The sequence below is a fragment of the Vespula pensylvanica genome, chromosome 18, assembly GCF_014466175.1.
Source record: "Vespula pensylvanica isolate Volc-1 chromosome 18, ASM1446617v1, whole genome shotgun sequence".
Lineage (NCBI taxonomy): Eukaryota > Metazoa > Arthropoda > Insecta > Hymenoptera > Vespidae > Vespula > Vespula pensylvanica.
The window spans coordinates 3,650,801-3,675,006 of NC_057702.1; the positions used below are offsets into that span (position 1 = coordinate 3,650,801).

A 24,206-nucleotide genomic window follows, 5' to 3' on the forward strand; every position below is an offset into this window, starting at 1 on the left:
GTTAATAGATATCTGTATAATATTTAATTAGATTTAATCATTTAGATTTTTTTTTCAGTGATCTCAGATGCGATTGATATTGGTAATCTACCACTGTCCGAATCACTTGAGGTATTCTGAGACCTTACATCATTGCTTATTGGCTTTTGAAACTGCTTTCAAGATTGATCTCCTTTTCTCGTCAAGAAGTCTCATTCTCCTACATGATTTAGTTTCAAATTTTTTTTAGATATTCTATGATAACTTTTGAAACTTTTTGCCTATTTTCATAGTTGATCACGTTTTCATGTGTCAACTACTGGTATTTTCATTTTCGTTTAAAAATGACTTTCTTTGGTAATTTGATTTTTTTCTTGGTTTGAATGATGACTGCTATTACTTGGCAAACTCATCATTGTTGATATATATGTTTTTTTTTAAACTTCATCTAGATGACAGAGTTTTATTCTTGTATTTTCTTATTTCTGTTCTGAAATTTCTTCTCATCGAAATCCATCTTTACTTATTTTCCTCTCAGAATTCTGATTACTTTGTAGCATAGCAATTTTGTTAAAAAATGTATTTTGCTTTAGTTTCTTCAACTACAAGAGATGCTTCCTCAGCAACTCTTGGTGACACAAATAATGTAAAAGGTTCGTTGATGATTGTTTGCACGTTTTCATCGATAAAATTATTAATGATATCATTGCCAGAATCCAGACACGAATATAAACTGGAACGTGCACTTCCAAAGCTTTGTAATGTTTGACTGATTGGATTTAATAGACTATGATGAGTCAATGAGTTTGGTGAATCTTTTAATTACAAATTATTAACTATAAATGATAAGAAAATTTTTTCTGGTGTTGTTTTAATTTCAGTGAAGGCCGAGACAAACTCAAAAATCTAGACCGTTATAGTCTTTTACCATTCAAATTGGTATTGGAAACAATGTTGCTAATGGTGAAGGTTCCAGATTCATTATCAATAACATTAATAATGTTGATAAATTAACAACGAGACCTGGACTCTTATTAACTCTAATTGATCTTAATAATAAAGTTCTATTTATTCGTCTTTATTATTTTCTGACAAGCTGGAAACCCGTTCTAAATCTGTAAATAGTCTTTTGTTGACTTATATGTCTTGTTCAGAAGATTTTATAGTATTTAATGATACAACTTCAGTCAACTTTGCTAACACTGGATTAAGTAAATTTTGATTTAACTTCCCTCCTTAAGCGATTTGAGTACATTTGAGTTGTTAAATGTGCTGGAAGAATTGTCATTTCTTTCAAAATATTTTTTTAATGTTAAATTTTTGATCGAGTTATGTTTCTAGATAAGATCGTTGTCCAAAGAATCTATTAACAGCCGAATGGAATTTTTTGGCAAATAGTTTCCAATAGATAATGAGTTTCCAGCTACAATATCATTCCTAGAAGAATTCTTAAGTGTGATTGTTCTTTAAGTAGTAGTAAATTATGTCGTAAGTTGTGTTGATTATTACTACTGTCACATAGTTTGATTGGTTGACTAAAATAACTAGTGTAACTGTCATAAAGTGGTTTTCTATTAATAGTTTTGATAAACCCATCACACTGACTATGAAGAAGGGGAAGAAAAGATAAGGTGAAATTGAAGAAGTTGTGAAAAGTGTTATGTGATAAAAGGAAGAACTCTTACCTTGGCTGTTAAGTTTTTTAAATTCCTAAGAAAATAAGGAACTAAAACTTGATCTAATTATACTATCATTTATTCGTTAAAAGAAATATATAAAAAAGGGTGCTAGGCTTGTAGGTACACCTTTTATAACGATCAGTTGTTTTAATTTCATCAAAGAAATGTTTACTATCGAATAATTTCCTAGTATATGTTGAGTTATACGTCTGGATTCATCAATTTTGGGGCAAAGAAAAGTGATGGTATGAAAAATGAAAGTGTTGATATGATGATAGATATGAAAGTGTTCATATATGATAGAATTATATAGATATGATATGTGTGATAATGATATCTTGCATCAGTATCATCTCTAGCTCCTGCTGAATAATTTCTAATCGACATCGTGGCATGGGACTGTCTCTCCCGAGTCGTTGATTTAGCTCTATGTTTACGTTCAAGGGACCCGTTCAAGTAAACCCGAATGATATTCTTTGCTTCTTTCAAATATAATTTCGATGATACATTGAGAAAAGGATGATAAAGAAGTAGGTGGTAATGACTAAAAGGAGAAAATATTAGAAGTATATATGATCATACAGAAAAACAAAACTCGCAGATGGAAAAACAAAATTATGAATGAAAATCGCTCATACTTTTCTTTCTACTCTTTTCTCCTTATTACTTCTCTACTTATCTTTTCTTTTTCTATCCGAAAAAATTTTACAAATGAATATACACGATCGGTGAATCTTACATAAAATAATCAATTAATAAGAACAGATGAAATTTTTATTAATGATCTAAAAGAATCAACTTAATTATTTTCTAAAATGCTCTAGAAAATTCGTTAAATTTATAATTAAGAATTATATCTTCTTTTCGATATAAAGCACTTATTAAAAGAGTATTTACTTTATTTTAGAAAGAGAGAGAAAGAAAAATAAATTGATTAATATTGTGATATTTTAAACATTTGATAGTCTGCAGACAAAAAAAATAATATAAAAAGTTGTACATAATTTAATGATTTTATAATTAATGACATAGTTGCATCAACTCAAATAAGTACCAGTGATTGATAATAATTATTTATATATCTTTCAGAAATAACTCTAAAGACTATAAGAAATGATATAATATAAAAATTATTAAAAGATTCAAGCTAATTATTTTACAATTAATTTCAGTGTCGCATTAATCTAAATATCATAGAATTAATAACAAAAATATTATTTAATTATTTTCTTAATCGTAAAGGTAATGATCATTTTCTTATTAAAAATATTTTGTAATTAAAAATATTTTTTGAAATAATATAAATTGAAGGTTAATAAAAACTTCCTAATTAAATAATATTACATCTTAAACATTCTTTTTATTCATTAATATGGTTAGTATATGTATTTAAACTAAATTGATATTTCGCGCCAAAACAACCATGCGCCATCTAATGTGACAATTCTTTAATAATATCAGTGCACTATATCGAGCGAGTGAAATGATGTAAGGTTAATTGTACTAGTCGAACGACCTCCATTATTGTCATGGGCTCTTATTAATATTTCGAACGTTTTAGCGACAAAATGGCGATCAATATATATATACGTATATATATATATATATATTAACTACGTTGACAGATAGGATATCAATTTTAATTATTTATTCTTCAATTATTAGGCACTTTATTAACTTTTATAATATTATTTTATTCAAAAGAGTCCATAAATTTTTTCCGATATCCAAATGTTTACAATTAAAATTTACAAATAATATAAATAATATTATTAATCAATATTATTTATTAAATCTCGTATATTACGTCAATCAATTATAATGCTGTATCTTTTGAGTATTATAAAGATTGATTAATTCTATCTTTGTTTTCTTAGTTATATTAACAATATCTGAAAATTGTTTTATCAATGATATCTTTATTTTTAAACAAAATCGATTTATCATTACAACTTCGTTAAAAGTGCGAATGAAAATTCTTATCTATATTTTATCGTACACTGTTATTGAATAAGAAGAAATTTTTTGTTAAAAGAAATTACAGATATATAACGTATGAAATTCTTTTTTGTATGACACAATGCTTTTTTTTTTTTTTTTTATTTGAAATTAGCATATCGTTTTATCGTGTACGTCAGGTACTCTATGTAACTAACGATTATAAATGTAGGAGCTCCAGAACTATATGCTGCCATATAATTGTTATGTGTATATATATGTATAAATCAATACGTAAAGAAAAGTAGATAAATTGGAAAAATTTTATAATTTTATATATATATATATATATAAACAGAAATCGAATATTATAACATTGTTGTAAAAGCATTAAATAATAAAGATCATTATTATATTAAAACCTTTAATAAACTCTCTAAATATAATGTATAAATGATAGACACAAAGCCGTAACAACAATATATATATATATCGAATAAATTAAATAAATTCTTATATCTTACTTTCATGAATTAACCAACGCGACAGTATTACAATTATTATCTTTTTGTTCTTTTTTATTCTTTTACAAAATATAAAGAACAAAGTGAATACCTCGTGTATTATATAATCAAAAATAATGGCGACTCAGAAACGTAACTTGTTCTGATTTCACACGATCTTGAGTTACGTGTTTGATAATAAAATAAAAAGAAAGAAAGAGAAACGAAAAAGAAATAATAAGATCGCTAAGTGCAACATATCCTTGTTCTTAACGACAATAATAATCTAACTTTATTAACTATATATAATAATATATAGGTAGGACTTATCGTTACCGGAAACAACTACAAGCAAGATCATTATTTATCGCAAATTTGAAATGAATTCACTTAATTCTGACTTAATAAGACACATCTAAATGACGAGTGATTCATAAAAAACAAAAATTAACAAAAAATCAAAGGGTGAATGTAATGCAGATTGCGAAATAAGAAAAAACAAAAATGTCTGCTTGTTGTAAAGGAAGAAGGATGATAAGAGAAAAGAGAGAGAGAGAGAGAGAGAAAGAGAGAGAGAGAGAGAGAGAGAGAGAGAGAGAGAAGGATTATGAAAGAGAAGTCTCTCGGTATAGATTAAATTTCGTTCTTTCGCAATAGAAACGTCAAAACTGGATGCACCTTCGACTCCGCCTGCCTTTTGAACGGGAACAGCGCCATATTCAAAATACAAATCGCGCCGAAGTATCAACTTTGTTTTCCTTGCGTTTGATTAGGAACGCGATGGTCCTAAAATGGACCGTTCGAGTGTAACTATCCCGATGTGGATGATGCTAGATTATTGGCTCACTTTTTCTTCGCTGCTACCTTCTTCGTAGTTGCTTTCTTTGGTTTCGCCGTCGTCGCCTTTTTTACCGCTTGTTTTTTCGGCGTCGCTTTGGTGACTTTAGATTTCGACCAAATTTGGTGAACGGCACTTTTAGCTTTCGGTGGTTTAGCAGCTGGACCCTTCGCCGTTTTACGTTTTTCACTGACCGCTGCTGTTACCGCAGGTTTCTTCACCGGTGATTTTTTACCTGACGTTGTCGTTGCCGTTATCGCCGCGGTCGTCGTTGCTGCTGCTGCTGCTGCTGCCGCTGCCGCTGCCGTACTCGCTATCGTTTTTGCTGAAGCAGTGCTCGCCTTTTTCGAGCTGGTTGTTTTCTTCGTTTGCTTTTTTGCCACTTGTTTCTTAGTCCTTGACTTTTTAGACTTGGACTTGGTCGTATCGCTTTTTAACGAGGCTAATCTGAAAGAACCTGCCGCACCTTTTCCCTTAGTCTGTACCAATGCGCCGGATGCTACTGCACTCTTCAAATATTTCCTTATGAAAGGTGCATGCTTCTCTATGTCGAGTTTATACGTCGTGGACATATATTTCTTGATAGCTTGAAGAGATGACCCATTACGTTCCTTCAAAGCTTTTATAGCTGCGGTCACCATATCCGGTGTACGTGGATGAGTAGGTTTGCTACGTGGCTTCTTAGTCTTGGGTACCATATTCCTTCTCGTTGTAGACGTACTCGTATTCGTTTGTTGATTCGCTGAACTTCCAGTCCCTGAGCCTGCTATTACGACCGGCGAACTCGAAGTTTTCTCGGCCATCTTCTCCTTCCACGATAGTCTTCTCAGACAGATGATTACCTTTTGCAATGAACTCTTTTAGAATAAGACTTGATTTCGTTATTCTCCCTTTTCCTCCTTTGTTAAAACGACTCAACTGTTGTTTCTCTCTAACACCAGAGATCGCTATTTTCACAATATGACGCGCATTGAGAGAACCAACCATTCACGTACTAGTGTAGTATATACCATTACTCGACCAATCAGCTTGAAATATTGATATATTTAAGATCCATACACTTTAAATAATTCTACAGATTTTATTATATCAAGCAGATAGTTATACAAATTAATATATCCAGTATATATACATACAAGTATATTGTATTACATCAAAATATTGTGGTCGTTTTCATTTATCGTAGGGTACTTAATGACTCCAATAATTATTGAGCCAAGTTATCATTTAAAAGTCTACCATTCATTGTTTTCCATTTATATTTTAAAACTAATGTATAATATAGTCGTACAATAGTAATTTAATAAAAATAGAGGATACAGCAGATAATGTGTTATACAATTTGAAAATAATAATATTTATATAAATATGTATTTCAAATATGAGACAATGGACAATCCACTAGGATATTGCATATAAATTGAAATTATTTCTGTTTTTTCTTTATCTATATGATATTATGTCGATGGATAATAATACGTATTACATAGAAGCAGCATTAAGAAAGAAGAAATTAATAATACAGTTTTACTTGTAGCTTCACATCAATGTTATGCGACATTCGTTAAGATTGTTAATAATCTATCAGTTCACAAATTGTAAATTAGATTCGTTCGACGAAAACGATTTATCATAATCCGCTTTTATCTAATGTTATTAAAAGTAGCAGAAACTTATGACAATTCAATTCGTATAAAACTTATTTTAAGAAATAATTATTTGTAAATTATTACAAACGTTTTACTTCGGTTCAATAACATAGAATATATTGTTGTAAAGAAATACGATGTTGTAATTTTGTATTCGAATTTTCGTAGCTTTAGCAAATACTATCATATTTCATACTACTTATTTTAAACTTTTACATACAATGTACTTAAGATTATATTATAAAGTCACATCTATAACAATATTTATTGGTCTTCGAGATGATACAATAAAAAATAAATAAATAAATGAATAAATAAATATATATATATACGTATTATATATAAATACATATACATATATATATACACACACACACACACACATACATATATATATATATATATGCGGAAGAATATTAATATAAAAAAAATTACGAACGAAGAAACAAAAACATTGTATTATTTATACGAATGTTTAATAATTCAGACAAACGTTAAGTCATTAAAATATCAAATATTTTAGCTTGAAAAAAAGTGTGCGAAAAATTTCAACGAAAAGGAAATGGGTATCTTAAAAGGTCCGATATAGGAAAAGAGAAGTAAAAATAAAACCAAAAATTATAATTACTTGGAACTAGTGTATTTGGTAACCGCCTTTGTACCTTCACTTACAGCGTGCTTAGCTAATTCGCCGGGTAACAATAATCTGACAGCGGTTTGGATCTCCCGTGATGTAATCGTCGATCGCTTGTTGTAATGTGCCAGTCTAGATGCCTCAGCGGCTATTCTTTCGAAAACATCGTTAACGAAGCTGTTCATGATGCTCATAGCCTTACTGGATATTCCAGTATCCGGATGTACTTGCTTCAGTACTTTGTAGATATAAATGGCATAGCTTTCTTTCCTCTTCCGTTTCTTTTTTTTATCGGTCTTACTAATATTCTTTTGCGCTTTTCCAGCTTTTTTCATAGCTTTTCCACTGGTTTTAGGTGGCATTATTAAGATCGTACTCGGGAAGATCCTGCACAGAATACTGTTCGAATCGTTATGAGCACGGATCCTACGTTTTCTTTATGCTGTCGTAGATTCTGCGCCGGCGTACCAATACCGTAACAAAACGCCCACATACCCCTGGTTCGCTCGATGGTTAAGGATAACGATTCGATCGGTCGGTCGGCCGAGTCTGGAGAAGCAAGGAGTGGTCTATTCAGGAAAATCATATTAAAAATATGATTTATTTAGTTTAACGTATTAATGTCAATTACCTTTGTTACATTATATCTCGTTTTATCGTGTAAATAAATTTTTCATTTATTCTTATATTTTACACGGTATATAATTAATTATTCATATACAAAGAGTGTGAAGTATTATTATTATCATCATCATTATCAAATATGATATTCTTTTGTTAGGAAGATAATTCAAATTAAAAATTTCTATTTATTCAAAGGAAATGTGTCAATCCGTTTCTATGCGTTTTAATTTGATTTCAGTTATTTATTTTTCAAAGTGTGAAAATTTTGTCAAATACAATGTAATCAAGTATATAAAATATATATTTAAAGATAATACATTTAACATAATCCCATTTATATGTAATTATAATCAAAAGCTTATATAGCTATACTAAAGTATATCTTAATTAAAAATAAATGATGGTCTTATAGCTGAAACTTAATTTCTTATTTTTCTGCATCACTGTTTAATTTACTACGGCACTTTACTTCGTAATGACCAGTAATTTTACAAATAGAGCATACACTATTCTTTGCTGGACATTTATTTCTATCCATTGCATGACTCTGTCCGCAAAAGCGACAATTTTTTACTGTTAGTTTAGAGCACATCCATGAAAAGTGATTCGGTTTGTTACATTTAGAGCATATTTCCCCATAAGCAAGACATTGTCTTGCTCCGTGATCGCCTCCGCAAAAACCACAATTATTAATATACATGAGACCAGGACAATATTTTGCAAAATGATTTCTTCTTTTGCACTTATTGCATTCTTTATTTTTCGCAAAACATTGTTCCTTTGAATGGGACTTACCGCAGGAATTACAAGTTTGGCTTTCTTTGAGATTACATTGATTAGATAAATTCCATAGAAAAGCAATTTCTACTAATGTTAAAAACATAAATGTTTTATCAAAATTGAAATCTGGTAATCTAGAACTGGTTAATGCAATGAAACGTTCTTTGCAAGATTCATTCTTGCTTATGTCATTTGCTAATTTCTGTTTTAATATTTGATCAATATTTTTCAGATTTCTAACAGCATCACCCTTAAAAATGTAAATTATTAGATATATAGATATTATAATTACACTATGTTATTTCATTTAAAACATACCTTCAATCTTTCTATATAATCCATAATATTTTCATTCTCAGATTTAATGGCTACATTAAAACTGTGATATGCATCAAACTTATACATTAATATTACAAAATTATTTTTATCTTCGCCTGTATTAAATACTAACTTCTCAAGAATTTCTTGGCCGATCGGACCCATAAAATTCAAAAGAAAATTTCCCCACTGATGATATTTTGTTTTGTTTTCATCCATGAGGTTCAAAAATACTAATAACTGTTCTTTCCATATAACCCAGCGTTTTATAAAATCTGTTAAATTTATTAAATTTGATGGAGGTTTAATCATACTTTTTATAGAATTCTTTTTTTTAGTTGACACATATTTTTGTTTAATAGTAAATTTATCATCATCAAATAATTCTTCCTTAGTTGGACAAGATGGTCTGTATAAAATATCTAATATAAAACAGAAAAGTAAAATTATAATCAAGTGATAATCAATGATAATATAATACCATAAATATGGTAACAAATATGGTATTTATATTCGACACTGATTAAGCTAATTATTATTTAAGAGAATTTATATTCACGTAATATATTTTGTTATAATATAAATTAATTGTAGAACATTTTATCTTACCATCTGAATTTATATTATTTAGATTCGGATATGAATTTTCTAAAAATGCAACATTTTGAGATGTAATATTTGGAGATGTAACATTTGGAGATGTAACATTTGGAGATGTAACATTTGGAGATGTAACATTTGGAAATGTAACATTTGAAGATTTAACATGTGGAATTGTAACATTTGATATTGTATTTTTTGGATATACATTATTATGTATATTTGGATATTTAAAATTTTCCCCTTTACAACTATCATGTTCATATGTTTCTACTTTACTTTCATCATTCCCAGGATTATTTTCATTCGTCATATTTTCAAAGTTTACTTTCGTTCCTTTTTTTTTACATTTAGTTGTGGAAATGATGCAATCATGCACGTTACTTTCTGAATTACCTGCAGTAGTAACATTAATGAAATAAAATTTTCTTTATTATAACTAATAATATTGATGTAGAATTATATATACCCATATTTTATTGTTATAAAAAAGATATATTTCTTCTATACTTCAATATTGTTATTGATAAATGAAGTAATATTCTTAATAATTATACGTCAATTATACACAGGTTTTATATTGCTAAATACTTCTAAATTAATGAAAGAATACCGTTTCTAAACTTTAATATATCATCTTCTTTAAAGATGCACAATGAACTGGGGGCTTTCCTTTTCCTTTATCGATTGTAAGATTTTTGGGATCTTCACATTGTAGTTATTAAAATAAACTGTTGACATCACTGAGATAAGGCGCTAGCCAATGAGCGATCTCATATTCTTGACATTGCTAGTTATAATAAAATCATGCATTTTTTAGTACTTTATCGATCGATATGATTGTTACCATTTCCTATATCGCAGTTATTCGAAAGAAGTTATTTTCTGAGATAAATCGCCAACCAATGAGCGAAGTTATCAATGACTAATCGAATATAGTATATAGATAGAGCTGTGATCGTTGAAATGCACTAAAAATGATAAACAAAATAGGCTGCCTTTTCAATTAAGTTCCTTTATACAAATCAATAGCATTTTATCGTTTTTTTTCTCTTTTTTAATCAAATTATATCAATTGTCATTGTTAATGAATTACTTTAATTATCTTTTCTTTTTTTTTTTAATATTTATTTTATTACAAAAAAGAAACTAAATTTATAAATTTATGAATCCGATTTGTCTCTATTTTCCTCTTATCTTTTTTGTCTATCTTCTATTTGTCTTCTTTGTTATATTTAATTTTATATACATAACGTTATTCAAATATTTCAAAATGGCGTAAATCAAATATGTACATTGCAACGTAACTTGTAACATAATGTAATTTCCTTAGGGAAAAAGAAAAAGAAAAAAAAAAAAAAAGAAAAAGAAAAAATTACACTTTCCCGATACTTCAGTGACAATTTTAAAATACAAAATTGTATTACGATTTTTTGATCAAAAATGTGTACAAACTGTGTTTGTACAAGATGTTATCATCCAACAAAAGAGTTCATTGATACAGAGTCTCCCTACAGCGAAGTCTCGCAAGAAATTGGTGATACTCGTTTATCCATTAAAGTATCTAAGCGTACCGATGAATCTTCTAAAATTAATAGCAATTGTGCGGATGCATACGGTAAAATAGACTCGATGATATTAAATCGATGCTTAATTAAATCCATTCTGAATGATGAAAAAAATTGTTATTCTTATTTTAGGAAAAAAATGTCGAGAAGGTTGCACCAGAATGAACATTATACCTAATGAAGAACCACCTCCAAAGGCTCCAGACGAAAAAATGTTTTTATTAAAATCGATAAGACAAATAACTCCTAATGATGATTTGAAAAAGAGCTTTGAACTTGAATTTAAATTACCACGAAATTATTTACCTTTACCTCCGGTTCCACAATCTCCGATTATAAAAATTCGAAAGACCGGTGAAACTGGCAAAAAGAAAGGCAAAAAGAAAGGTAAAGGTAAGAAGAAAAAGAAAAAATAACGATACTTGAAATTCTATGAACATGTGTAAAATATCAAAATATAAAACTGTGCAACTGTAACGATAAAATAAAAATAGAAAATGTATATATCCTTGTAGTTAAAAAAAAAAAAAAAAAAAAGGAAGATTAATCGAACGTAAAATCTTTTTCTTTTCATTTCTCTTTTTTTTCTTTCTTTTTTTTTTTACATAAATACATCTTTACGCATTGAGATAAGAAATTTTACAATAACAATAAAAATGATAATAATAATAATAATAGAAGAAAAATAAAACACTTCGAAAATCTAAATTAAAAGAATATGCGTCTACTTGTTAGAACCTTCATGTTTTATTCGCTAATAAATTATGCTTTTTCATAATATATACATTAATTAACTACTGTACAAATTCGATATACATTTACAGACTGTGCAGTATAAATATGCTCAGACCTTTCAAAAAGTAGATTGATACCACGTTTAATGCATGCTTGTATCAAAGATACAATAAGTTTTGAGAAACATATCCAATTTTTTTTCTCTTTTCAATGTGTCGATGAACTTCCGTATGAATTATTTTGTTCGTAATATCGTATGGAAAGAAGAAGTTAAGAGAGATGTTAATTTAAGATTTCGAAACAACGATAACAACGAGGAGTGGAATGAAAAAAACCAGAAAAGATAAAAGTAATAGATAATAAAAACGAGCGTCGACGATGATCTAGAAATTGTTTTGATAAGAGCACTGAACGAATGACGCTTAATTGAAAATACTTTTGCTCTTTCATTGTCTGCCTGACCGGCGATTTATACCAACCGGTTAGGTACTTTAGCGGTTATAAATTGCACGATTTTAAATTGACACCTTGCCGACTGTAAAATAATATGTACGCGTTACTAAAATCCTCCTCTTGTGGTATTTGTTTACTAGTAACTTCGTCGTTATAATAATACCATACGTCAGTATGAGGGTTTTTTGCATATGCAGTATAATGACCAGCCGATACACCTGAAACGTTCATTTATAAATTTCAAAATAGTAATATATTTATTAGAATATACCGAAGAGACAGAGAATCTACACATACCTCCAAAATGACAAACACAAGCATAAAGGTCATATAAATGACGACCTACACTAAGATTAACCAAGGGGAATGTAACTTTATCATCCAATTTTAAACTTGTACACTCATAAAATACAAATCTGCAATGAATCAAGAAAAACTAAAAATAGTTTGTTGGATATTTTAATGTATGTATGCATGTGATGTAAGTATGTAGTTTATATAAGATTTTACTTACCGTTTTAAATATACTATAAGGAACTTAGGATACCTGTGAACTGTAAGAGTCTTCGTAGCACATTGATTCCGTTCACATTTTGGACAAAACCAAGGATTGTGTTCATCTAAAGTTTCGCTATTTATAAATGATAAAAGAAAAGATTAAAAAAGTGTTATTATTTCCTTTATTATTAATTATTATTAATTCCTTTAAATGAGTTATTGCAATAAATTTAATTAGTTATTGCGATGATGTTACCTTTGACTAAATGCTTGTAAACACTCATACAACGATAAAGGATCATGTTGTTTAGTAATACTAGCATGATCGATTGGGCATGCGATTTTAGGAACGTGTTCGGTATAACGAACAGCAAGGTTATCGCCATTCTGTAGAGTGACTATACCGGACTCTGGGACGTTGCAACCTTTACAAGGATTATTATACAGACACCGAGAGCAATGGTGACCCTATAAAGAAAAACGAATATTGAATGTAATATTCGTGAATTTATGGATTTACTATTAAAATATTCTCATTTCACTTATACGCTTTTTACTTTTTTTTTGCTTTGCGATTAGTCAATTACATACCTATTATATACCTAAAAATAAGTTTAAGAGAAATCCTCACCTGTCCATCAACAAAATGAACAGTATAATGTCCTTCTTGTGGTACATTCTTCTTGACAACATCGTACAAGTCTTTAGCATTTACTCTTGATGGTAATCTAATTAAGTATGGGTGACCAAACAGATTTGTACTTTTAAGGTTATTTGATGCTTCATATGTAGTATCATGTCTTAATACCAAAGGAACATTCAAAATTCGAACAACAGGTCTTGGTCGACCGGTGTGATCCACTTTGGTAAAAGCTGTTATATAGGTTTTACATACTGGGCACGTATGTGAGTCCACTTTGGAGTAACTCTGTTGGTTAATACAAGTAACTGCTTTCTCAATTTATATATATATACTACACATAAACATATAACACAATAATAACTTTATAATTATATAAATGGAAAAACCTGTAAATTAATTAATATCGATATAAGATGCATGATTATTATACAAAAGATATTTAGTTAAATTATTGCATCAGTTTGTCTATGGTTTTTGATTAATCGAGTGTGGGTGAATTATGAAGAACTCACTTATGTAACTTCAATATTATACAGGAACAGAGAACACATCATAGACCATTTTAAGGCAAACATAAAAAGAAATGATAATTGGAAAAAATCTTGATCATATATGAACAGTGCATGCTCTGCAATTGTCATTTCAATGCTTTTAACTCTAACAATGAGCTTTTCCTTGAATTTCTAAAGTAAACAAGAGTTGTTGAATTAACTAATAACAATATACTTTATCTTTCGATTGAACAACAAACAACTAATTGTAAAAAAGAAAAAAAGAAAAATAAAAGAAGAAAAAAAAGGAGATAATAAAACCCTCAGTATATGGCAGTATCAGACTAGTCTGAATTGAGTTCTGGAATAAAAATAAACCAGCTTGCAGATTGGACTTAAAAAGCAGATCATATAAGTTTCCATCTTCGTGTTTCCAGTTACCTCTGTTTCAATTGAAACTTCCCCGGTTTATTTGGTAACACAAAGCTGTTTCTAGTTCCCATACACATCTTTAAGATGCCATCCTGCTAGAATGTTTATAGACCTTGTCTCAGACCTTCCCGAGGTTTAATACCGGTAATTAAATACCCTGAATGTGAACCTCTTCTGCTAGATTGATACTGCCAAATTCATCATTGGGTTAAAAAAAGAAACAAAAAAAAAAAAAAAAAAAGAAAAGGAAAAAAAAAAAGAAAAGAAAAGAAAAAAAACAAGAAAGTAAAAGAACATCTAGAAATAAACAGGAAACACTATTTATGACTAAATTTTATTAATTTATATTTATGGTCTTTGTATTATGTTCTAAGATAAAACAACTGAAATAATTATATTTTTATTTAAATTAAATTAAGAACCAAATAATATTGTATACAATACTCACTTCTATGCATGCGTCACATATAATGAAGGTGCAATTGTTTTCTCCATGCTTCTTCAAATCACTATTTGAATCGTCTAAACATATTGTACAATGAATTGCTTCATTCACAACTGCACTTCTTTGACAAGAATCAGCTTCTGTTAAACGATCTCCACCACTGTCAGATACGGTAGTACATGCATCAGGAGGATCCGTCAATTCAAATGCATATATGGATCGATTTGTATCATTGACGTGTCTCAACAGTGTATTATCATCCTTAAATGTATAATGAATAGTGATTTAAATTAATTGTCAAGTAATAAATATCTAAAATATATATAAAAAAAAGTGATTTGATTTTGTATTATGGAACGTAGCCTCATAGTTAACTTTTCACACTATGAGAATGTTCTTTCATAAAATTTTTATTGGAGGATAGTATCAACGGTTATTGATATTAATCAAAATACCGTCTTCTTTTTCCTCCATTATTTCTTTATTTCTTCGTCAGAAATATTTAATCTGTATTATATCTAATAACTTTTTATGCTTAAATATTTACATTCAAAGAAATTTCATTTTAGTGTAATTATTATATCATGCAGATGTACACATGTTTCCAAATGTTTCTGAAGAATTGATATCTGTTTTGCTGTATATTTAAGATTTCCTTTATTTTAAACTTGTAAAATACGGTAGCCTGATTTTATTCTTTATTTTCGAAGAAAATTTATATAATTCTATAGATACGTTATAACACTTACCAAAATTTTTGCTATATGATTTTCAAGAACCTCAGCCAGTGCAATGTTCGATAATGAGATCGTGTCCTTTTCAAGAGTATGCAATAATTCCTCCTTTAATTTCCCTACACGGGATTGTTTATTCAGTGAAACTACACATCTTATAGGTCGAGCACCATATGCTGGGACATATGTTACAGTCAATTGCTTTTCCATTGCACGAGGTAATGGGACCGACAAATACATAAATGGTTCGTACGTTACGGAAACATGTTTACAGACAGCACATATGACCTGCAAATATATAAAAAATTATATAAAATACCTAATACTTGAAGAAGACATATATAAATCGATTACATATGTATAGATGTGTGACCTGTAACAGCAGTATGAGACTTGTCTCTCATGCTTCTCAGAACAAGAAGGATCTGCTGTACTTTGATTTTGGAGACTTTTCACGGTGACAGCCGATTATACTTAGTGCCACCCCAACGTAAGTTCCGTCAATTTTATTATAAGACATATTTCATATTTTAATACTTACTGTGCTTTTAAACTGTCCTTGAAAAGTATCTACTATAATACTATTATTACATCGTAAATGCTTAGCCCAATGTTTATCTGCTTCAAGTTCATCTTGTGGAATAACTGATCCATTTTCACCAGTTTGTAGGGCATGTAAACATTGCATTGTACCACTTAATCCATCACGCTTAAGGTTTTTCTCTTGGTCATCCAATCTCATTCGCTTTACATTACACTTTTCTAAATCTCTATCATACTCTAAATCAGAACAACTTGAAACACAATCTACTTCGCAATTGCTTTTCTGTATGTTTACTTCTTTAATACGCTTGATACTAACACTTTTATTGTCAAAATCATGATTCTCCATCAAATTAGAATTATCTAAAGGCATTCTATGAACATTTTCTTTTGGAAATTTTTGCGAATCATAATGAATTTCATTATTGCACTCTTGCTGCGTCACAAGAAAATTAGCATTACTAGTTTTTGCTTCTTTATGGATATCATACAATCCATGAAGTTCTGAAGCATTTTTATATAATTTGTTCCAGGTATTTAACATTAAGGAACATGTATCAGAACTTCCTTCATTAACTTCATTATGTATAAAGGATCCTGTTTTTGTACCCATCATTTCATCCGAATCTAAAGTCTCTTCATCATCGTCATCATTTAAAGGTGAATTTCTCGGTGAATTTGCAGTACTATCCAACTCACATACCGGTGAATTGAAATCTAAAACAAGATATACAAAGCTAAACATTGTCTTTAGTAGTAGATACCTGAAAGCAAAAAAATTAAAAAATTATATGTAGTATTATATACCTCTTAGAGATCCAGCCATTGTGATATTCGGACTATTAGGAGAATCTAACGGTGCTAAACAGTTGTATGGTTCTAAGAAATCACTGGTACAGTTTGAATTCCTAGTGGCAGTGGCGGAGGAAACGTTCTTTCCATTTGAATTTTCAATGAGATTAAAGGATGATTTGGCAGTTGACGTAGTTACTGGAACGTGGCAATTCTTAGATGATTTTGCCGTATTCATTTGCTCGTGCAGAGAGTCTAGCAGTAGCGCAAGGAACTCTTGGCAGTCGTGCTGCCAACGACAACCGTTGTTAATTGCTTCCGGGATCCTCGAGTTGTCGATAAGTCTTTTAGATATCGTAAATGCAAATGATTTTGTGAGTGTCACAAGCTTACCTGTCTGTAATCCTTGAATTGGGAATGATACACACCTAAGGTCTGTTTAAATTCTGTCGGCTTTAATACACTGTATTTTCCTGACCACATTTTACAAAGAAGTCCACTAAAGTGTGCCATTAAAGATCCAGGTGGTGGTAATTTTTCTCCTTTTTCTTCTAAATTTAAAAAATGATGAAGAACAGGTGGTGTCGCGGTTAAACATTGTAACCCAGCAGCCATAAAACAGGTGTTTCCTAGATTACGAAGACCACATACTCCAGCAGACAGAACTACTATCTCTGTATGAGCAGGTAGAGGACCTATAAAGTTATTTATTTTAAGTCTTAGTTCAATTAAATATGAGTAAACATTTTTTTACCTATTATGGAATCATCCTGAACATCTCCAGTTTCTGCAAAAAGATTGTTCAATGCCGGCGTTCCAGAAGGTGGGAAAAATGGACCATATTGTACCAACGCTCCAGACTCAACATTTGAATCTGTATTTGAATCTCTAAAATCAACATCTCTGAAGTCATTTAATTCAGGTGGAGGTGGAAGTGGGATAGCACAATCTGATGCAGGGCTACTTGCTTCTGTCCTATTCAAAATAAAGACTTGGCATTAGTATTTATTATTAAATTATTATTGACTCATAATATATCGATACATTATTTTTTTAATAAATAAGAAGTAAGAGAATTCTTTATACCACAATTCTTCTTCGATAGTCATATTTTCCGCCTGCAATGTAAGAGTTTGATCCAGAGATGAAGTTAATGGACTGAGACCCGTAGATTCCAATACTTCTGATATCTCTGGTACCTCAGGTAAATGAAAAATTTCAGAAGATCCGATCATTGATACGTTTTCTAGTTTTGATGAACTCAATTGACTCTCCATTCGGGTTGAACAACTTTGGAGATACTCTAATTACAAAAATAATAAATAAACTTATAATGCCATTTTAATTTTCTTTAAAAACGTTATAATGAAATCGAAAAACGGAATACGTATAACTATAAACAGTTAACTCTTGTTCAGATTTTTAATTAATTGAATTATCAATTAATTTAAATTTGAAAATATCGAGAAACATTATTTTACAAAGTTTACGTTACAAACAGTATCAAATTTACAAAATATCATGTGTTTATTGAAGAATTTAATATTTAGATTAGAAGAATATTATAAAATATTAAATAATTTTTAACTGAAAACAAAATAAGATAATATAATCTTAAAGATTTAAGTAAGCAATGTTCAATAAAAAGTAAAAAACAAAAAAGAAAGAAAAAAGAAAAGAAAAATCTTGATAGAAAATTCAAAATATTCGTTTTGAAATAACCGGAAATACAGGAATATTTCAACCACGCGGGTTTCTCGATTATTTAGTTAGTCCTAACCTAACACGTTACACATTTGTTACAAATATTGCGTATGACTAATGAATCGTATGATAATAAAAATAATATTGTATCGATTATTAGGAAAGGCGTTTGAATTTTTTTCTAAGCGAGAGACAATATCAACTTATAAAAAATCGATCAATATGGAAGAAACTCAAAATCATGATTTAGTAACGGCGTTGGTATACTTTCTCGTGAAAATATGTATAGTCGTATTAACACTAATCTAGAGATCTAATCTCTCTTTCTCTCTCTCTCTCTCTCCTCTTTCTCTTTCCCTCCCTCTTTCTCTCTCTCTCTCTCTCTTTCGCTCTTTTTCTCTCTCCCTCTCTTACTCTTTGGTAATATATACATATATTACAAAAATCAAAAGAGTTTAATGAAATCAAAAATAATATATACTTACTTGATGGATGCACATTAAATTAGATATTCGTACGCCAAGAGTCTGAAAATGGACGCTCTCGTTCCTTTCAAATCTCAATTCTTCAGCTCTTATCGTCACCGTGATCGCTATGCTATGAACTCCCTCCTAAAATGAACGGTTTGTAATCTTGAAAACGTTTGTAAACGTTGGTATCATTGCGTCGTTTAATGGTTTCAACAATATAGAATATATACAACGTGATTAGTGGAAATATTTCGATGTAAGTCTACGACAGCCAATGAGAAAAGAGCTCAAACGTTATCGATGTGACGTTGTAAACCGCTCAAAGTTAGAAAAGCTTAAAATTTTAATAATTTATTCTAGGGATGCCGATGTTCTTTTTTCTTTTTTTTTTTTTAACTGATTAAGATCGTTATGTATAAAAAAAGATCGATCTTATCGAGATCAAGAATAATCTATATCGCAATTTTTCAATACTTCCTCTATTGCCAAAATAAAGTTATTATGTTTTATGTTATAGTACAGAAAATAATGATCATAAATAAATCTAATGAAAATTTTATGAAAATTACAAAAAGCTATGGCAATTAATTTTGTTAGATTTATTTATTTAAAATTCTCACATTATCATTCAATGATTTATTAAAAAAGTTGACTTATTTATAATCGTGTCCATAAAGAGAACGATCAGACATTTTGTCCGATTCGATCAAAGGATTCTGTTGTATTATATTTAAATAAATATTATATGACATACGTTGATTAAAATGATACGGTAGTAAACGGAGTGAAAAAAAAAAAAAAAAAAAATGGAAATATTCGGCTTTTTATTAAGTTCAATAAAATTATGTCGTGTAACACTAAATAACATCGACATAATTTTTTTTTTAATCAATATATTTGTTACAAAAACATTGTTACGAATATCAAACACTGAGAATAAAGAATAATTGGTGCGTTTAATTATAATATTTTCTAAATTCGTTTATGAAAAAATTGTATATTATTTTACAGTGATTGCCTTTCAATATTGTATATATTTTCTTTCTTGCTCTTTACAACCGTTCTTCAATTAAAACTGTTATCACTGAAACATATGTTATAAAATATTCAACGTTGCATCATGCACGAAAAATTACAGAAGTACACGTTGCATTTGTTACTGTAAAGAATATTGTTTTAGGGATTTTTTATTGCGATCTTCGTTACTTGGCGTTTACGCAACTGTTTTAAGAAAAAGGGCGGCAAAACGTTAGTGCGCCGAATCTTTGGTTAAAACTAGACGTGGGTAATTTGTTCGTTGCTACGGGCTACACGGTTCTCAACATCAATTAATTTATTCCCCTACTATTTACGCAAGTTCACTAGCTACTAACTGACTATATAGAGCGCGGGCAACATGTGCAGTGTTGCCACCTCTAAGAATTTTTTTGCCTATAAATTTCAAATGAAAATCAATGAGTTTTTTGTTTTTTTTTTCATCCCTTTTATTATCTTTTTATGAATTACATATATACTATATACTGTGTGTATATATATATATATACACATATTTTATATGTGATAACGGGAGCAGTAGTTCGGCCATTAATTTATACTTTATCTATAGATTTATGGCGGATTATTTATGGTAAGATAATTCAATCCTGATAAAACTAATAAGAGAAAGAGGATGATATTTAAGAAAGATATTTTCATAACATATTGAATGTCATAATATCGTAAACATGTATAAATTGGATCTAAATATAGATTTGTTTTGGCAATTTTATTTCTTAGTCCTTTATTTCTTACTACTTATAATTATGTTTGAAAAAAAAACAATACGATGATTACAATTTTATGAATACACATAGACATACGTACATATAACTGGAATTAAAAAACTTAATTTTTATATATTATTTTTATTCATGATTTACATGAAACTATATTTATCTTAAGATGCTAATTTACTATCATTGTACCCATGCAAGCATATCATAAAATAAATATGTAAGTATATCATAAAAAATTGGATTTTATATTAACTGATTTCATGTTGCTTTCACTTTATCGTTAGCTACAATTTCTAATATTTTAATTATTTTATTCAAATCAACATCTCTTGCAAGCTTTAAGTAATCTATTTTCCGCACAGTATGTATACTAGCCCAAGTAGGTAATAATTTACATAATCTTCGCACGTGTTCATTTAATTCAGCTGCAGTGAGTTTAGTTCTAAACGAATTGTCTAATTTTGTTAACACATGTTCTAATGGTAAAACTCCCTTTTTTTCAGCTACAAAAATACTACGAAGAATCTTTGCTAATTCGGGTAATCTAGAATATAGAGTTGCCTCTTTATCTAGATCCGGAGTCCGAGTCATCATCTCTAATGCTTTAGCAGCTTGTTTTGCACGTACCTGATAAATTCATAAATTTTAATAAAAATATTAATTAAATCATAAAAACAAAACAATGTAAAATTCTACCTTTTCAAGAAGAGCTTTTGGAATGCCTTTAAATGCTGTAGCAAGATAGTTCTTTTCTACAGTTGACGTAACTGGTAGAGTATCAACAGTAGTATTAGTATTTCTCATAGCATCATTAGTAGATTCATTTGAAGAAGATATATTCGAAGAAGATTCAGATTTTGACGTCATTTTTGCTTCTGCCAATCTTTGCAAAGCTTTTTCCATACGAGTATTACAATTGAATAATAATTTTGCTTTTTCTATAAAAAAATATATATATTAAAAAACAATACATATATACATACATACATACATACATGTATGTGTGCATATGTATATTTTTAGTAAATCAATTAAAGTCAAGTTTTATTTACTAAAAAAATTTTATAAATTCTATGTAAAATTTGTTTCTTATTCAAAAATATTTCAAAATCATTCAATATATGAAGCACATATTCTACACAAATGATCTTTAAATCCAAGTTATAGGGATATAAAAATCGATAATTTATGATATTTTTGCCTATCTCTTTTGTTTATTTTATCTTAAATTTATATCATATGAAGGACTTCACATACATATCACTACACATACATATATGCAATATTTACTTAATGAGATCATTGTTAATATAATCTTACCTAAAACGTGTTTAGCAGAAGTGGCTTTTTCTACATCAGGTGGTTGTGGCAATACAGATTGCTCAATAGGTTTGCAACTTTCAATATCAAACTCAGGATGCCAACGTATGATTTTCTCCTTAGGTATGACTATTGGTTCCTCTAATTTTAGCAAAAATTGCTCATGCTCATGCTTAACTTTATCTATAATATATAAGTAATATTAGTATTATACTTATAATCAATATAATATTAATTAACAGTCAAAAAATAATTGAAATTACCTAATAAAATATCATAAAATTTTCTTCTTCTTTCTAGCAATATGCCTGGACTCATGCTAACGTCTGTTGCCGCCTGTAAGACATTGTCTTCATTTGGCTCGTTTGGTAGATTTTTTACTTGTACAGTTGGTGTTAAAACTAATTCATATTTATCTTGTTTAGATGTCGAACCAAATGACCTAATTTTTTCTTGATGGAAGATATAAGCATCAGGATAAATAGTCTTTATTTGTGCTAGATGGTCCAATGTAAAGTTGCGTCGCAAAAGTTCTTGAACAGCTGGCTTTAATTTTTTAAATGTTATTAATTCTTTACGATTAAACAGCATAGCTGAAACCTAAAAATATCAAGAATATAAAATACTATTTCATATAAATTAATATATTACAACGTAGATGCAACAAATGATATATTGACATACCGTATCAGTGGATCTAAAAATTTCTGCTAAGAATCTATAGTTATATGGCAATGGTAATCCTGGTGTACCACTTTCAACAATTGACAAATATTTTTGATAAGCTGGAGTTTTATCAGGTTTACTCTTTACTGGACTAGTAGATTCTTTAGGTTCAAATAAAAGACGACGTTGTGGACTTGTTTGAGCTAACATATTACTTTTTATAGGACTCATTAATCCCTTATTTGGCGATTTAAAGTTCTTTTGAGGACTATTATATAAAATAAAATAAAATAATATAAAATAAAATAAAATATAAAATTAATAAAATAAAATATAAGATTTTAAATATTATGAAAATGCATTTACCTAATTGGTATTTCAAGTTGAATTTGTTCAAATTTCTGTATTTGAGGCTTATTACAATCATTTTGTTTCTGAAATTCATTTAAACGTTGATCACATTTTTTTATACGATCAATAGAAGCTTTCAACTCTGCTAGTCTGCTAGATTTGTTAATCCTATTTTTAATCTCATTCAAATCCAAATTTTTTTTAATAGAGTCATCTCTATTCGTTATCTTTTTGGACGTAGTAAATCCAACATTAGTTGGTTCATTTTTTTCATTGATTGTAGTCTGCTTTTTCTCTGGTATATTTTTCTTTGGTGTTGTAGGTTGCTTCTTTTTTGGACTTAAACTACCTTTCTTTTTAAATAATATTTTTTTTGCATTAGCGTCATTATTATTTTTAAGAAAACTTTCACGAATATCTACTTGACCAGCTTGACTCAGTTTATGTGCCTGAGCTGCTCGTGAACGCGTAATGACTTTACTTGCTTTTTGTGCAGAAAACTTAGAATCGATCTGATTGTGGCAAGTATTGGAATTTACTTTAGGAGTAGAATTATTAACATTGCTCATTTCTTGTACCAATGAAACTTTTGGGCTCGATACCATAGTTTCTTCTTGTTTTTCAGATAAAAGTTTGGACGATTGAAAAGTTTGAACTTTTGTTTGAAGTTCACTCTCCTTATTAATTTTCACATGCTCTTGATCCAACAATAATACCTTAGATTTACAACTATTAAAGTAAGCTGTTACTGATGGCTGCGACATTTTTCAATATAAATATAAATACATTTATATACACTTATATTTTTCTTATATTTTTTCACGTATCAAGAGACTTATACACAAATAGTTAATTTTCTTAATCTTATCTCTTAGGTTAACTACATATACCTTTCTCACGTTTTTACAGAACTAATCGATTTTAGCGCGAAAAGCATTAACTAGGGAATTTTGGTGGGACAATTGCTACGTCGTGGTTCCCACCATTTTCATAATAAGTTATTTTACCTTTTAAGTTACTTAACCTGCTTAATCCGTTCAATGC

General features: G+C 29.2%; 6 protein-coding genes and 1 long non-coding RNA gene across 10 annotated transcripts; 2 read left to right on the plus strand and 5 right to left on the minus strand.

The window, feature by feature from the left end:
* Positions 1-135: 135 nt before the first annotated feature.
* LOC122635581 lies at positions 136-1,799 on the plus strand. The gene is made up of 2 exons (XR_006328708.1): positions 136-1,467; positions 1,561-1,799. It is a non-coding gene; the product is annotated as an uncharacterized LOC122635581 (long non-coding RNA).
* Positions 1,800-3,984: 2,185 nt separating this feature from the next.
* Positions 3,985-6,882, minus strand: LOC122635577 (histone H1-like). Its single transcript, XM_043825955.1, has one exon. The coding sequence runs from the start codon at positions 5,738-5,740 to the stop codon at positions 4,943-4,945; it is 798 nt and encodes a 265-aa protein (XP_043681890.1). The 5' UTR covers positions 5,741-6,882; the 3' UTR covers positions 3,985-4,942.
* A 322-nt stretch (positions 6,883-7,204) lies between these two features.
* LOC122635579 (histone H2B) lies at positions 7,205-7,984 on the minus strand. Its single transcript, XM_043825957.1, has one exon. It carries the CDS (start codon positions 7,580-7,582, stop codon positions 7,211-7,213), a length of 372 nt encoding a protein of 123 aa, XP_043681892.1. The 5' UTR covers positions 7,583-7,984; the 3' UTR covers positions 7,205-7,210.
* A 143-nt stretch (positions 7,985-8,127) lies between these two features.
* LOC122635576 lies at positions 8,128-10,030 on the minus strand. Its single transcript, XM_043825954.1, has 4 exons — positions 10,012-10,030; positions 9,552-9,938; positions 8,943-9,364; positions 8,128-8,874 (listed from the first exon to the last, which is right to left on the minus strand). Exons 1-4 carry the CDS (start codon positions 10,013-10,015, stop codon positions 8,272-8,274), a joined length of 1,416 nt encoding a protein of 471 aa, XP_043681889.1. The 5' UTR covers positions 10,016-10,030; the 3' UTR covers positions 8,128-8,271.
* Positions 10,031-10,235: 205 nt separating this feature from the next.
* LOC122635573 (ubiquitin carboxyl-terminal hydrolase 32-like) lies at positions 10,236-19,196 on the minus strand. 4 transcript variants are annotated; one of them, XM_043825942.1, is made up of 13 exons: positions 19,066-19,196; positions 17,963-18,179; positions 17,631-17,851; positions 17,270-17,571; positions 16,892-17,165; positions 16,083-16,801; positions 15,557-15,829; positions 14,811-15,068; positions 13,428-13,724; positions 13,053-13,264; positions 12,813-12,929; positions 12,596-12,714; positions 11,839-12,516 (listed from the first exon to the last, which is right to left on the minus strand). In XM_043825942.1, the coding sequence occupies exons 2-13, from the start codon at positions 18,151-18,153 to the stop codon at positions 12,344-12,346; spliced, it is 3,156 nt and encodes a 1,051-aa protein (XP_043681877.1). In that variant the 5' UTR covers positions 18,154-18,179; positions 19,066-19,196; the 3' UTR covers positions 11,839-12,343. The 4 variants fall into 4 exon arrangements, with proteins under 4 accessions (XP_043681878.1, XP_043681877.1, XP_043681879.1 ...); XM_043825943.1 differs by lacking the exons at positions 11,839-12,516; positions 12,596-12,714 and adding an exon at positions 10,236-10,332; XM_043825944.1 differs by lacking the exon at positions 19,066-19,196 and having other exon boundaries at positions 17,631-17,846; positions 17,963-18,102.
* On the plus strand, positions 10,707-11,612 carry LOC122635578. Its single transcript, XM_043825956.1, has 2 exons — positions 10,707-11,160; positions 11,243-11,612. The coding sequence occupies exons 1-2, from the start codon at positions 10,986-10,988 to the stop codon at positions 11,524-11,526; spliced, it is 459 nt and encodes a 152-aa protein (XP_043681891.1). The 5' UTR covers positions 10,707-10,985; the 3' UTR covers positions 11,527-11,612.
* Positions 19,197-20,845: 1,649 nt separating the features above from the next.
* LOC122635411 (DNA replication factor Cdt1-like) lies at positions 20,846-24,077 on the minus strand. The gene is made up of 6 exons (XM_043825607.1): positions 23,178-24,077; positions 22,830-23,079; positions 22,409-22,745; positions 22,146-22,328; positions 21,522-21,763; positions 20,846-21,452 (listed from the first exon to the last, which is right to left on the minus strand). The coding sequence occupies exons 1-6, from the start codon at positions 23,924-23,926 to the stop codon at positions 21,084-21,086; spliced, it is 2,130 nt and encodes a 709-aa protein (XP_043681542.1). The 5' UTR covers positions 23,927-24,077; the 3' UTR covers positions 20,846-21,083.
* Positions 24,078-24,206: the final 129 nt, after the last annotated feature.